This window comes from Gopherus flavomarginatus, chromosome 12 (assembly GCF_025201925.1).
Source record: "Gopherus flavomarginatus isolate rGopFla2 chromosome 12, rGopFla2.mat.asm, whole genome shotgun sequence".
Classification (NCBI taxonomy): domain Eukaryota; kingdom Metazoa; phylum Chordata; order Testudines; family Testudinidae; genus Gopherus; species Gopherus flavomarginatus.
This window is the reverse complement of record NC_066628.1, coordinates 1004016-1019231: the sequence shown is the minus strand read 5'-3', so window position 1 is coordinate 1019231 and position 15216 is coordinate 1004016. Positions and strand designations below refer to the sequence as shown.

Below are 15216 nucleotides of genomic sequence, written 5' to 3'. Positions count from 1 at the left end.
GGATTCCTGTATCTCCCAGATGCCTCGTCCGGGACACCCCAAACTTTGCAGAGAAATTCCACCCCGGGCTGAGATTTGGCCCATGAAATGTCAGGGGAATCGGCTGGATCTGGGCAGTTAGGAGGTTGTCCAAGTGGAAACGGGAATCCAGCCTAGCACTGGGTTCTCAAACAGCTGCATGGATATTTATGAGCTGAGATGAAGAGGGGAGGGAGACACCAGGGGTGGGGATGTGTCACTCACTCGCAGCTGACTCTCCGTGTCCAGGGCGCTGGTGGCGTTGTCCAGGATCAGCACTCGGGGGTCTCGGAGCAGGGCTCGGGCAATGGCTACCCCCTGCCTCTGCCCCCCCGAGATCTGCCCCCCCATCTCCCCAACATCTGGGGGCGGAGAGCTGAGGTTACGACACTATGCAGCAGAAACACGGGTTCTCTGCCACCCACAACACAGGAGAGCAGGGTCCCAGAGGGGTGGGGAAGGGAATCATGGAGTCCCCAGGGCAGTGGTGTTATGAAGTTGCAGGGGGAGGGATCAGGGGGTGTCTTGTGGTCTCAGGGGCACGGGAGGGGTTGGGGGGGTCCCAGATGGAGGGGAAGTCCCAGGGCAGGGTGGGATCAGAGCTAATACCTGTTTTAGCCACTGGGGCAGGGCCTTGGGGATTGCACCTGGCTCAACAGGGGGAGCCTGGGGGGAGGGCGGTTGGGAGCAGGGGGGAGGAGTATAGGGTTCCTAAGGGGGAACTGGGGTGATGGGGGGAGGGGTGTTGGGGTCCTGGGGGGTCCTGGGGTGCAGGGTACAGGGGTCCCAGGGGCAACTGGTACCTGTGTCGTAGCCGTGGCTCAGCCGGGCGATGAAGCCGTGGGCGTTGGCACGCCGGACAGCCCCCGTCACCTCCTGGCGGCTGCGCCCCCCCAGCCCGTAGGCGATGTTCTCGTGCAGCGAGCGGGCGAACACCACCGGCCCCTGGCTCACCAGCGCCACCTGCAGGCGAGGGGAGATGCAGTGGGACCGGGAGGGGACAGCAGGGTGGGGTGGGGAGTGAGGGACCCGGGATAGAGAGCGAGAGGCTGAAAACGGCCAGACTCACTGTGATGGTGCACTGCATGTGCTTCATGAAAATATGTTTGTGAATGTGTAACTGGAATATGCTTCATGCCAAACGTCTCTTGTAAGGGATCGTTACAGAGCTTTTAATCTCTGAGCGTGATCATCCTGTTTGTATGAATGTCGCACTCTTGGATCTGAAACCAGGAATCTGAACTATAACTCTGAGGGCCGATTGTAGTTACGCAAAGTGTGGGCCGTTAATGGCTTGGAACCTTGCTGGCTCCCATGAACCAGGACAATCGGCTGTAAATGCTCTGTTTACTCACAAACCTTCCTGGGTCTGTGCAGGCCAACCCTGAAAGAATGGAGAATGATGTCTTGCAGTGACATGTGATCATGTCACCTGAACTGGAATCCATCTTTAACCTGGTGTTTTTCCATGCAGAAGGAGGGGGGGACCCAGAGAGGGACAAAGGATTCCCGCCTTGTGCCAAAGGTATATAAGGGGGAGGAACAGGACAAGGGGGGCTGCAGTCATGAGACATCCCCTAGCTACCACCTGAGCTGGAACAAGGGCTGTACCAGGGAAAGGACTGGGCCCAGACCAGGATGGCGTCTCCAGTCTGTGACAGAAGCTGATTGGAACCTCTGAGGGTGAGATTTTATCTGTGTTCACTTTCTGACTGTATTAGGCTTAGACTTGCATGTTTTATTTTATTTTGCTTGGTAATTCACTTTGTTCTGTCTGCTACTACTTGGAACCACTTAAATCCGACTTTTTGTACTTAATAAAATCACTTCTGTTAATTAATAAACCCAAAGTAAATGATTAATACCTGGGGGGCAAACAGCTGTGCATCTCTCTCTATCAGTGTTATAGAGGGTGAACAATTTATGAGTTTACTCTGTGTGGATTTATTTGGGGTTTGGATCCTATTGGGAGCAGGGTGTCTGGGTGCTGGAGACAGGTAACCTGCTGAGTGGTTTTCAGTTACATCTGCAGCTTTGGGGTTCTGGCCCAGACCTGGGTGTGTGTTGCAGCTGGTTAGCATGTCTGGCTCAACAGGGCAGGGTTCTGGAGTCCCAAGCCGATAGGGAAAACAGGGTCAGAGGTAGTTTCAGCACATCACATGAGAGTCCCAAGGGGGTCTTTGTGACCGAACCTGTCACACTCACCACGCCCACGGGGGCTGTTGGTGACGTCTGTTCCCCTGCAATGGGTACCCAGTAGGTACCTGTGGAGGGGGAGAAAAGGGCATGGGGCTATTGGGGGATGGAGAGTGATGCCGGGGGTGGGTGGGTCATGTCCATGCCTGTCCCTCACCTTGCTGTCCAAGTATCGCTGTGGGGGAGGGGTGTAGCCTATAGGGAAATGTTTGCTAATGTTAATTGAAAATGTGCTGGGTTCAAAAAAGAACTAGATAAGTTCATGGAGGACAGGTCCATCAATGGCTATTAGCCAGGCTGGGCAGGGATGGTGTCCTGAGCCTCTGTTTGCCAGAAGCTGGGAATGGGCGATGGTAGCGATGGGGGGAACAGTGGGGGTTCAGAGGGTACCTTGCGGTGCAGGTAGCGATAGGGGAAGGGAATGCCGGGGGGGGGGATGGAGGGGTACTTTGCTGTGCAGGTAGCGATGGGGGAGGGGATGCTGGGGGGAAGGAGGGGTACCTTGTGGTGCAGGTAGCGATGGGGGGAGGGGATGCTGGGGGAGGGGATGCCCGGGGGGCAGCCGGGGGCGTGGCAGGGGGGTATCTTGTGGTGCAGGTAGCGATGGGGGATGGGGGGAGGGGATGCTGGGGAAGGTGGGGGGATGGCAGGGGGGTACCTTGCGGTGCAGGTAGCAATGGGGTTAGGGGATGCGTGGGAGTTGGGGGGTGGAGGGAGGTTCCTTGCGGTGCAGGTAGTGAAGAGGTTAGGGGATGCTGGAGGAGGCGGGAGTGGCAGAGGGTACCTTGCTGTGCAGGTAGTGATGGGGGGAGCAGTTGAGGGGTGGCAGGGGGATACCTTGCTGTGCAGGTAGCAATGGCGGAAGGGGATGCAGGGGGACGTGGGGGGTGGCGGGGGGGTACCTTGTGCAGGTAGCAATGGCGGAAGGGGATGCAGGGGGAGGTGGGGGGTGGCAGGGGGGTACCTTGTTGTGCAGGTAGCAATGGGGGAGCAGTGGGGAGGTGGCAGGGGGGTTACCTTGCTGTGCAGGTAGCAATGGGGGGAGCAGTGGGGGGGTGGCAGGGGGGGTACCTTGCTGTGCAGGTAGCAATGGCGGAAGGGGATGCTGGGGGAGCAATGGGGGGGCAGCAGGAGGGTACCTTGCTGTGTAGGTAGTGATGGGGGTGGCAGGGGGGTACCTTGCTGTGCAGGTAGCAATGGGGGAGCAGTGGGGAGGGGGCGGGGGGGTACCTTGCTGTGCAGGTAGCAATGGGGGGAGCAGTGGGGGGATGGCAGGGGGGGTACCTTGCTGTGCAGGTAGTGGTGCTCGTACTCCCGCAGGTCCCGCCTGTCCAGCAGCAGGCGCCCGCACTGGGGCTCGTAGAAACGCTCCAGCAGGGCCACCAGCATTGTCTTCCCCGCGCCCGACGGGACCACCAGCACCGTCACCTCCCCGGGGCGCAGCTCCAGAGACACCCCCTGGGGAGGGAGCAGGTGGGGATTAAACCAGGGCCATCCACCCACACTCGCCCGGAGTCTGGGGATTCTCTCTGAGCTTCCTACTCTCGGTTCTGATCCATCCAAACCACACCCCCATCATGCATTACTCCCCCTTCTCTGGGCACCAGGGCTGTGAATCCCCCCATATCTCAACCAATCCCACCCACGACCTGCTCCCACGTCCTTCCCCCGGGTACCTTGAGCACGGAAGTGTCGTCCCAACTAGGGTAGGAGAACCAGATGTCCTGCACCTGGAGGTGTCCACGCAGGGCAGGGGGGGCCAGCATCCCGGGGGGGGCTGATCTGGGGCATCCGCTCCATGTATTCAAAGATCTTTTCCGAGGAGCCCACGGCCTTCTGCACACTGGGGTAGGTGGAGAGCAGCCCCTGGGAATGGGGGGTTGTCATAAACAGATAGCTAAGGGTTAATGTCTCTTTCACCTGAGGCACCTGACCAGAGGACCAATCAGGAAACCGGATTTTTTCAACTTTGGGTGGAGGGAACTAAGTGTTTTTGTCTTTGTTTTCTGGCTGCCTGCTTTCTCTGAGCTTTGGAGAAGTAGTTCTACTTTCTAGTCTTCTGTTTCTAAGTGTAAGGACAAAGAGATCAGATAGTAAGTTATATGGTTTCTTTTCTTTGGTATTTGCATGAATATAAGTGCTGGAGTGCTTTGATTTGTATTCTTTTTGAATAAGGCTGTTTATTCAATATTCTTTTAAGCAATTGACCCTGTGTTGTATCATCTAATACAGAGAGAACATTTGTACTTATTTTTCTTTCTTTTTATATAAAGCTTTCTTTTAAGACCTGTTGGAGTTTTTCTTTACTTCAGGGAAATTGAGTCTGTACTCACCAGGGAATTGGTGGGAGGAAGAAATCAAGGGGAGATTTGTGTGTTGGATTGCTAGCCTGACTTTGCATTCCCTCTGGGGGAATAGGAAAGTACTTTTTGTTTCCAGGATTGGGAACAGAGAGGGAGATTCACTCTGTTTGGATTCACAGAACTTGTGTCTGTGTATCTCTCCAGGAGCACCTGGAGGGGGGAAGGGAAAAAGGATTATTTCCCTTTGTTGTGAGACTCAAGGGATTTGGGTCTTGGGGTCCCCAGGAAAGGTTTTTCAGGGGGACCAGAGTGCCCCAAAACACTCTAATTTTTGGGTGGTGGCAGCAGGTACCAGGTCCAAGCTGGTAACTAAGCTTGGAGGTTTTCATGCTAACCCCCATATTTTGGACGCTAAGGTCCAAATCTGGGACTAAGGTTATTACATGAGTGGCAGCTGGTGGGAGACAGAATCCAGAAGCCAGTAGAAATATTATATTTTCTTTTCTCTGCTAAGGGCTTTTTAGCAGAGAGAAACAGTTGGTTTTAAAAGGGAACCAGAGAGAATTTTTTTTTTCTGCTCTCTCTCGCAGTTTGTGGCTTGCATGTTAAGGGTCTTTTGTCATGCAATAGCCCTCCCATTAGGGGGCAAGTACCAGCACTTATAGGCATGCAAATAAAGTGGTTTTTCTGGTTTCCCTTCATTGAACATTAGCTAGAGAGAGAAAGGGAAAAAAGCACTGTTGCTAGGCAGACTTCAGGAGGCAACAGAGAACCTGCAGTTCAGAAGATAAACACCGGAGGGCACCCCAACACAAGAAAACAGGAACCATGACTTCTAAGGCAAAAATTGAGGCCGAAGAACAAATCAAAGAAGCTGAACACAGGCGACAGATGGAGATGAAAGAAAAGGAAGAAAGCATCAAACTGGCAGCCTTCCAAAGAGAACAGGCGGCCCAAGAGGCAGCACACAAAAGAAAACTAGAAGAAGAAGAGGTGGCCCACCGCCGAGAAATGGAAAAGCACCAAAAAGAAATGGAAAAACAACAAAAAGAAATGGAAAAACAACAAAAAGAGAATGAAGAGAAGGAAAAAACAGAGAAAACATGAACTGGAATTGGCAAAAGCTGGGCTGCATGTGCCAGCCAACCCTAACAACCCGGTGCCAAATATTGCTCCACAGCACAGGAAATTTCCCACCTACAAGGCAGGTGATGACACCGAGGCCTTCTTGGAAAATTTTGAAAGAGCCTGTCTTGGGTACAAGATCCCCGAAGACCAGTACATGGTAGAATTGAGGTCACAGCTCAGTGGACCTTTAGCAGAGGTGGCAGCTGAAATGCCTAAGCACCAAATGAATGACTATAAACTTTTTCTAACCAAGGCCAGATACAGGATGGGGATAACCCCAGATCATGCCCGTCGGCGCTTCAGAACCCAAAAGTGGAAACCAGAGGTGTCATTTCCCAAACACGCCTACTACATTGCAAAAAACTATGAGGCCTGGATAACAGGAAACAACATTCAAACCTTGGAAGAACTGAACCTCCTCATACAAATGGAGCAGTTCTTGGATGGTGTTCCTGAAGACATCACGCGGTACATACAAGATGGAAACCCCAAGAATATCGCTGAGGCGGGGGAGATTGGAGCCAAATGGATGGAACTGGCAGAAAGCAAGAAAGCTACTGTCAAGGGGAACGATTACTCCAGGGGGCACACAGACCATAAACCCTACAACCGAGGACAGCCAAAGACCCCACATACCACCCAAGTAAAGCCACAGATACCCTACCCTTCAACCTCACCAGTCTCCAGTAACTCACCTCGGCCCAGTGACCCATCAGATGGAAGATGCTTTAAGTGTAATGAACTGGGACATATCAAGGCCAAGTGTCCCAAGAAAACCATGCGAGTGCAATTCATTACACCACCATCACACCAAAGATCCCCAGGCCCGGATGCCTCTCAAATACCCTTGGAGCGAAGGGAAAATTTGAGAGTGGGCGGAAAGAAGGTTACTGCGTGGAGAGACACGGGGGCACAAGTGTCAGCTATCCACCAATCCTTCGTTGACCCCAAATTCATCAACCCAAAGGCCAAAGTTACAATTTACCCCTTCATGTCACAAGCTGTAGACTTGCCTACAGCTCAACTGCCTGTCCAGTACAAAGGCTGGTCAGGAATGTGGACTTTTGCAGTCTATGACAATTATCCTATCCCCATGCTACTGGGGGAAGACTTGGCCAACCAGGTGAGGCGGGCCAAGAGAGTGGGAATGGTTACACGTAGCCAAACCAGGCAAGCTTCCAGACCCATTCCTGTTCCTGAACCGTCCACAGAGGCCCCGTCTGTGTTACCAGAGACCCAGACAGAGGTAGTGGACCCAGATTCCATGCCTACCACTGAAACAGCCACAGCATCTCCAGTCCCAGGCCCGGAACTGGAACAGCAACCAGCACCAGCAAGTGCAACTACATCTTCAAACTCAACGCCAGAGGGCGCCAGCGAGCCAAAACTGGCAGAAGCAAAAGACAGCCATACCCAAAAGGCTCAGCCAGAGCCTGAAATACCCTCAGGTGCACCAGCGGAGAGCGGTTCACCAGCAACGGAAACAACCCCATCACCTACATCGCTTCCAGAGGGACCAAGCCCAAGTCCACAGTCTGAGGAAGAACTGGTGACCCCAGCCTCAAGGGAACAGTTCCAGACTGAGCAGGAAGCGGATGACAGCCTTCAGAAAGCTTGGGCGGCGGCACGGAGCACCCCACCGCCTCTCAGCTCTTCTAATCGATCCCGGTTTGTTATAGACCAAGGACTTTTATACAAGGAAATTCTTTCTGGTGGACACCGGGAAGAATGGCAGCCGCAAAAACAGTTGGTGGTTCCAACTAAGTACCGGGGGAAGCTCTTAAGCTTAGCCCATGATCATCCCAGTGGCCATGCTGGGGTGAACAGAACCAAGGACCGGTTGGGGAAGTCCTTCCACTGGGAGGGGATGGGCAAGGACGTTGCCAAGTATGTCCGGTCTTGTGAGGTATGCCAAAGAGTGGGAAAGCCTCAAGACCAGGTCAAGGCCCCTCTCCAGCCACTCCCCATAATTGAGGTCCCATTTCAGCGAGTAGCTGTGGATATTCTGGGCCCTTTCCCAAAAAAGACGCCCAGAGGAAAGCAGTACGTACTGACTTTAGTAGACTTTGCTACCCGATGGCCAGAAGCAGTCGCTCTAGGCAACACCAGGGCTAACACTGTGTGCCTGGCCCTAACAGACATCTTTGCCAGGGTAGGTTGGCCCTCTGACATCCTTACAGATTCAGGGACTAATTTCCTGGCAGGGACCATGGAAAAACTGTGGGAAACTCATGGGGTGAATCACTTGGTTGCCACCCCGTACCACCATCAAACCAATGGCCTGGTGGAAAGGTTCAATGGAACTTTGGGGGCCATGATACGAAAATTCATCAACGAATTCTCCAATAATTGGGACCTAGTGTTGCAGCAGTTGCTGTTTGCCTACAGGGCTGTACCACATCCCAGTTTAGGGTTTTCACCATTTGAACTTGTGTATGGTCACGAGGTTAAGGGGCCATTACAGTTGGTGAAGCAGCAATGGGAGGGGTTTACGCCTTCTCCAGGAACTAACATTCTGGACTTTGTAAGCAACCTACAAAGCACCCTCCGACACTCTTTAGCCCTTGCTAGAGAGAACCTAAAGGATGCTCAGGAAGAGCAAAAGGCCTGGTATGACAGACATGCCAGAGATCGGTCCTTCAAGGTAGGAGACCAGGTTATGGTCTTGAAGGCGCAACAGGCCCATAAGATGGAAGCATCATGGGAAGGGCCCTTCACGGTCCAAGAGCGCCTGGGAGCTGTAAACTACCTCATAGCATTTCCCAATTCCTCACTAAAGCCTAAAGTGTACCATGTTAATTCTCTCAAGCCTTTCTATTCCAGAGACTTACAGGTTTGTCAGTTTACAGTCCAGGGAGATGATGCTGAGTGGCCTGACGGTGTCTACTACGATGGGAAAAAAGACGGTGGCGTGGAAGAGGTGAACCTCTCAACCACCCTGGAACGTCTGCAGCGGCAACAAATCAAGGAGCTGTGCACTAGCTTCGCCCCATTGTTCTCAGCCACCCCAGGACGGACTGAACGGGCATACCACTCCATTGATACAGGTAATGCTCACCCAATCAGAACCCCACCCTACCGAGTGTCTCCTCATGCCCAAGCCGCTATAGAGCGGGAGATCCAGAACATGCTACAGATGGGTATAATCCGCTCATCTACCAGTGCATGGGCATCTCCAGTGGTTCTGGTACCCAAACCAGATGGGGAAATACGCTTTTGCGTGGACTACCGTAAGCTAAATGCTGTAACTCGTCCGGACAACTATCCAATGCCACGTACCGATGAGCTATTGGAAAAGTTGGGACGTGCCCAGTTCATCTCTACAATAGACTTAACCAAGGGGTACTGGCAAGTACCGCTAGATGAACCTGCCAAGGAGAGGTCAGCATTCGTCACCCATGCGGGGGTGTATGAATTCAATGTCCTTCCTTTCGGCCTTCGAAATGCACCCGCCACCTTCCAGAGGCTGGTAGATGGTCTACTAGCTGGACTGGGAGAATTTGCAGTTGCCTACCTCGATGATGTGGCCATTTTTTCAGACTCCTGGCCCGAACACCTACTACACCTGGAAAAGGTCTTTGAGCGCATCAGGCAGGCAGGACTAACTGTTAAGGCCAAAAAGTGTCAAATAGGCCAAAACAGAGTGACTTACCTGGGGCACCAGGTGGGTCGAGGAACCATAAACCCCCTACAGGCCAAGGTGGATGCTATCCAAAAGTGGCCTGTCCCACGGTCCAAGAAGCAGGTCCAATCCTTCTTAGGCTTGGCCGGATACTACAGGCGATTTGTACCCCACTACAGCCAAATCGCTGCCCCACTGACCGACCTGACCAAAAAGACCCAGCCAAATGCAGTTAAGTGGACTGATGAGTGTCAAAAGGCCTTTACCCAACTTAAGGCAACGCTCATGTCGGACCCTGTGCTCAGGGCCCCGGATTTTGACAAGCCATTCCTAGTAACCACAGATGCATCTGAGCGTGGTATAGGAGCAGTGCTCATGCAGGAAGCAACAGATCACAACTTCCATCCTGTCGTGTTTCTCAGCAAGAAACTGTCTGAGAGGGAAAGTCACTGGTCAGTCAGTGAAAAGGAATGCTATGCCATTGTGTACGCCCTGGAAAAGCTACGCCCATATGTTTGGGGACGGCGGTTCCAACTACAAACTGACCATGCTGCACTAAAGTGGCTTCATACTGCCAAGGGGAACAACAAGAAACTTCTTCGTTGGAGTTTAGCTCTCCAAGATTTTGATTTTGAAATTCAACACATCACAGGAGCTTCTAATAAAGTTGCTGATGCACTCTCCCGTGAGAGTTTCCCATAATTCAGTAGTTAAAAAGTGTTCTTAAAATGTAGAAGTCTGTTAGTTATATACTTAGGAGTATATGTAAAGGTGTATGTGTTGTATTAATCTGTTTATTTTCAAGTTCTAGAAGGAAATCGCCGCCAGTGAGCTTCCCCACTGTCTGCAATTTGGGGGGCGTGTCATAAACAGATAGCTAAGGGTTAATGTCTCTTTCACCTGAAGCACCTGACCAGAGGACCAATCAGGAAACCGGATTTTTTTCAACTTTGGGTGGAGGGAACTGAGTGTTTTTGTCTTTGTTTTCTGGCTGCCTGCTTTCTCTGAGCTTTGGAGAAGTAGTTCTACTTTCTAGTCTTCTGTTTCTAAGTGTAAGGACAAAGAGATCAGATAGTAAGTTATATGGTTTCTTTTCTTTGGTATTTGCATGAATATAAGTGCTGGAGTGCTTTGATTTGTATTCTTTTTGAATAAGGCTGTTTATTCAATATTCTTTTAAGCAATTGACCCTGTGTTGTATCATCTAATACAGAGAGAACATTTGTACTTATTTTTCTTTCTTTTTATATAAAGCTTTCTTTTAAGACCTGTTGGAGTTTTTCTTTACTTCAGGGAAATTGAGTCTGTACTCACCAGGGAATTGGTGGGAGGAAGAAATCAAGGGGAGATTTGTGTGTTGGATTGCTAGCCTGACTTTGCATTCCCTCTGGGGGAATAGGAAAGTACTTTTTGTTTCCAGGATTGGGAACAGAGAGGGAGATTCACTCTGTTTGGATTCACAGAACTTGTGTCTGTGTATCTCTCCAGGAGCACCTGGAGGGGGGAAGGGAAAAAGGATTATTTCCCTTTGTTGTGAGACTCAAGGGATTTGGGTCTTGGGGTCCCCAGGAAAGGTTTTTCAGGGGGACCAGAGTGCCCCAAAACACTCTAATTTTTGGGTGGTGGCAGCAGGTACCAGGTCCAAGCTGGTAACTAAGCTTGGAGGTTTTCATGCTAACCCCCATATTTTGGACGCTAAGGTCCAAATCTGGGACTAAGGTTATTACAGGGGTAGGGGGAGTATCAGGGCTGGGTGAGCTGCCCCCACCCCACAGTATTCCCAGTCGCCCGCCATCAGGAGATAGCGAATCCACCGCTTCACACAGGAGTTGGTTTCTGTGGCTAATCACCCTTCACGTGAACCAGGAGAGGCTAATGAGCTTTAACTTCTACACGTGAACGTCGCCCCTTTGGTTAGCTCGTGGCACCTCTCCTGAGCATCCCCACCCAGGCGACCCCCAGCTCTCTCACTGCCCGGCACTTTCTCCAGCCTGCAAATCATTTTCGTGGCTCTTCTCTGCACCCTACAACCTGCCAGCCCCCTGAAGGTCCTTTGCAACATTCTTGTTAAAGGATGTGCCCATGAGAACTGTGGGTGTTATTCCAGTGTCTCACCAGCACCACCTACATAGGGAAAATCCCAGCCCTGCTCCTACCGGCTACCCCCGTTTTTGCACCCTAGGGTCGCATTAGCCCGTTTGGTCACAGCGTGGTCCATTGCCTGCCCACTATGATCCCTGAATCCTCTTTAGAGTCACTGTCTCGGACAGTCCCCCATGCTGCCGGTGTGGGCTGCAGTCCTTGTTCCCAGATGGGTCACCTTCCTGTCACTACCACACATTTCCTCTGAACAGGCTTCATGTCCCAAGCGATCCATATTGCTCTGTACGTCTGCCCTGTCCTCACCAGTACTCACCACTCCCCAGTCTGCGTGTGTCTGTTATCAGCCGGGATTGGAATGACAGAAATGTGATGGGATAACTCACTGTCATGGATGGGTATAAACTGTTCAGGAAGGACAGGCAGGGCAGAAAAGTGGAGGAGGAGTTGCATTGTATATAAGGGAGCGGTATGACTGCTCAGAGCTCCAGCATGAAACTGGAGAAAAACCTGAGAGTCTTTGGGTTAAGAGGCAAGAGCAACAAGGGTGATGTCATGGTGAGGGTGACCAGATATCCCGATTTTATAGGGACAGTCCTGATTTTTGGGTCTTTTTCTTATATAAGCTCCTATTACCTCCCACCCCCTGTCCCAATTTTTCACACTTGCTGTCTGGTCACCCTAGTCGTGGTGGGCGTCTGCTATAGAGCACCCGACCAGGAAGAGGAGGTAGATGAGACTTTCTTCAGAGAATTAACTGAAGTTTCCAGATCACAGGCCCTGGTTCTCATGGGGGACTTCAATTCCCCCTGACATCTGCTGGGAAAGCAATACAGCAGTGCACAGACAAACCAGGAAGTTTTTGGAGAGCGCTGGGGACAACTTCCCGGTGCAAGTGCTGGAGGAACCGACTAGGGGCCGTGCTCCTCTTGACCTACTGCTCACAAACGGGAAGGATTGGTAGGGGAAGTAGAAGTGGGTGGGAAGCTGGGCAGCAGTGACCATGAGATGGTCGAGTTCAGGATCCTGACACAAGGAAGAAAGGAGAGCAGCAGAATACGGACCCTGGACTTCAGAAAAGCAGACTGACTCCCTCAGGGAGCTGATGGGCAGGATCCCCTGGGAGGCTAATCTGAGGGGGAAAGGAGTCCAGGAGAGCTGGCTGCATTTTAAAGAAGCCTTATTGAGGGCACAGGAACAAACCAGCCCGATGTGCAGAAAGAATAGCAAATATGGCAGGCGACCAGCTTGGCTTAACCGTGAAATCTCAGTGAGCTTAAACACAAAAAGGAAGCTTACAAGAAGTGGAAATTTGGACAGATGACTAGGGAGGAGTATAAAAATATTGCTCGAGCATGCCGGGGTGTAATCAGGAAGGCCAAGGCACAGTTGGAGTTGCAGCTAGCAAGGGATGTGAAGGGTAACAAGAAGGGTTTCTACAGGTACGTTAGCAACAAGAAGGTCAGGCAAAGTGTGGGCCCCTTACTGAATGGGGGAGGCAACCTAGTGACAGAGGATGTGGAAGAAGCTGAAGTCTCAAGGCTTTTTTTCCCTCAGTCTTCACAGACAAGGTCAGCTCCCAGCCTGCTGCACCGGGCAGCACAGTGTGGGGAGGAGGTGAGCAGCCCTCAGTGGTGAAAGAACAGGTTAAGGACTGTTAGGAAAAGCTGGACGTGCACAAGTCCATGGGGCCAGATCTAATGCACCCAAGGGTGGTGAGGAACTTGGCTGATGTGATTGCAGAGCCATTGGCCATTATCTTTGAAACTCCTGGCAATCGGGGGAGGTTCTGGATGACTGGAAAAAGGCTAATGCAGTGCCCATCAAAAAAAAAGGAAGAAGGAGGATCTGGGGAACTACAGGCCAGTCAGCCTCACCTCAGTCCCTGGAAAAATCATGGAGCAGGTCCTCAAGGAATCAATTTTGAAGCATTTAGAGGAGAGGAAAGTGATCAGGAACAGTTAGCATGGATTAGCTAACAGTTAGCAAGGGCAAGTCATGCCTGACTAACCTGATTGCCTTCTATGAGGAGATAACTAGCTCTGTGGATGAGGGGAAAGCAGTGGACGTGTTATTCCTTGACTTTAGCAAAGATTTTCATACAGTCTCCCACAGTATCTAGCCAGCAAGTTAAAGAAGTCTGGGCTGGATGAATGGACTATAAGGTGGATAGAAAGCTGGCTAGATCGTCGGGCTCAGCAGATTGTGATCAACGGCTCCATGTCTAGTTGGCAGCTGGTTTCAAACCGAGTGCCCCAAGGGTCGGTCCTGGGGCCGGTTTTGTTCAATATTGTCATTAATGATCTGGAGGATGGTGTGGACTGCACCCTCAGCAAGTTTGCAGATGACACTAAGCTGGGAGGAGTGGTAGATACGCTGGAGGGTAGGGATAGGATACAGAGTGACCTAGACAAATTGGAGGATTGGGCCAAAAGAAATCTGATGAGATTCAATAAGGACAAGTGCAGAATCCTGCACTTAGGACGGAAGAATCCCATGCACTGCTACAGACTAGGGACCGAATGGCTAGGAAGCAGTTCTGCAGAAAAGGACCTAGGGGTTACAGTGGACGAGAAGCTGGATAGGAGTCAGCAGTGTCCTTGTCGCCAAGAAGGCTAATGGCATTTTGGCTGTATAAGTAGGGGCATTGCCAGCAGATCGAGGGATGTGATCATTCCTCTCTATTCAACATTGGTGAGGCCTCAACTGGAGTACTGTGTCCAGTTTTGGGCCCCACACTACAAGAAGGATGTGGAAAAATTGGAAAGAGTCCAGGGGAGGGCAACAAAAATGATTAGGGGGCTGGAGCACATGACTTATGAGGAGAGGCTGAGGGAACTGGGATTGTTTAGTCTGCAGAAGAGAAGAATGAGAGGGGATTTGATCGCTGCTTTCAGCTACCTGAAAGGGGGTTCCAAAGAGGATGGAGCTCGGCTGTTCTCAGTGGTAGCAGATGACAGAACAAGGAGCAATGGTCTCAAGTTGCAGTGGGGGGGGTCTAGGTTGGATATTAGGAAAAACTTTTTCACTAGGAGGGTGGTGAAGCTCTGGAATGGGTTCCCTAGGCAGGGGGTGGAATCTCCTTCCTTAGAGGTTTTTAAGGTCAGGCTTGACAAAGCCCTGGCTGGGATGATTTAGTTGGGGTTGGTCCTACTTTGAGCAGGGAGTTGGACTAGATACCTCCTGAAGTCCCTTCCAACCCTGATATTCTAGGATACTTCCAGATCACTGACAAAAATGTTGAGGGGTGTGTGTGTGAGGGCTGCGTGTGTGCCCCCTACCCCCAATTGACCTCTCCCCATTTCCTTATGCCCCATCCAGCTCCCAGCACTGGGACACACCAACAGCAGGGCCTGGTGTGGGGAGGAAAAGGGGGTCAGATGGAGGGTGTCTATGCTCCCCTCCCCACACTCCCATCCAGCCCATCTCCACCCACTATGGGACACACTCAGAGCAGGGCCTGGGGGGTAGAGACAGGAAGGCCTGGGCCTCACCAGCACCCCATGTCCCTCTGTGACTGTTCCCCACTCTGGGGTGTGTCAGGGGCAGGAGCTTGGGGACACAAAGGGCGGGGTCAGTCTGTGTCTGAGCATCACCTTCCTCCCCCCAGCCCCAATACCTGTTCAATCTCTGCAGCCCCAACTCACCTCCACGGCCGTGCTGAAATTTGTCGCATAGAGGACGAAGGTGACCAGGTCTCCGGTGCTGATGTCCCCTGCGGCGACCAGCCACCCCCCGTAGTACAGGATCCCCACCTTCAGTGCCAGCTCTGGCAGCTGGGGGCAGACAGGGGGTTAATGGGTTAGTCCTGGGGTGCTGGCCGTTTGGTCACACTCTCTTCCCTGCCCT

The 15216-nt window shown here is 51.9% G+C and overlaps 2 protein-coding genes across 2 annotated transcripts in view; both read right to left on the bottom strand.

Annotated features, from left to right (window-relative positions):
• LOC127032749 (class I histocompatibility antigen, F10 alpha chain-like) overlaps nt 1-15216 on the bottom strand; it is a 111093-nt gene that overhangs the window by 44257 nt on the left and 51620 nt on the right. The window lies entirely within an intron of this gene.
• LOC127033082 (antigen peptide transporter 2-like) overlaps nt 1-15216 on the bottom strand; it is a 44326-nt gene that overhangs the window by 15901 nt on the left and 13209 nt on the right. Inside the window, 6 exon segments of the mRNA XM_050920886.1 lie at nt 244-380; nt 822-981; nt 3499-3672; nt 3891-3992; nt 3994-4080; nt 15015-15143. Of these exon segments, the coding sequence (XP_050776843.1) occupies nt 244-380; nt 822-981; nt 3499-3672; nt 3891-3992; nt 3994-4080; nt 15015-15143 (789 nt within the window).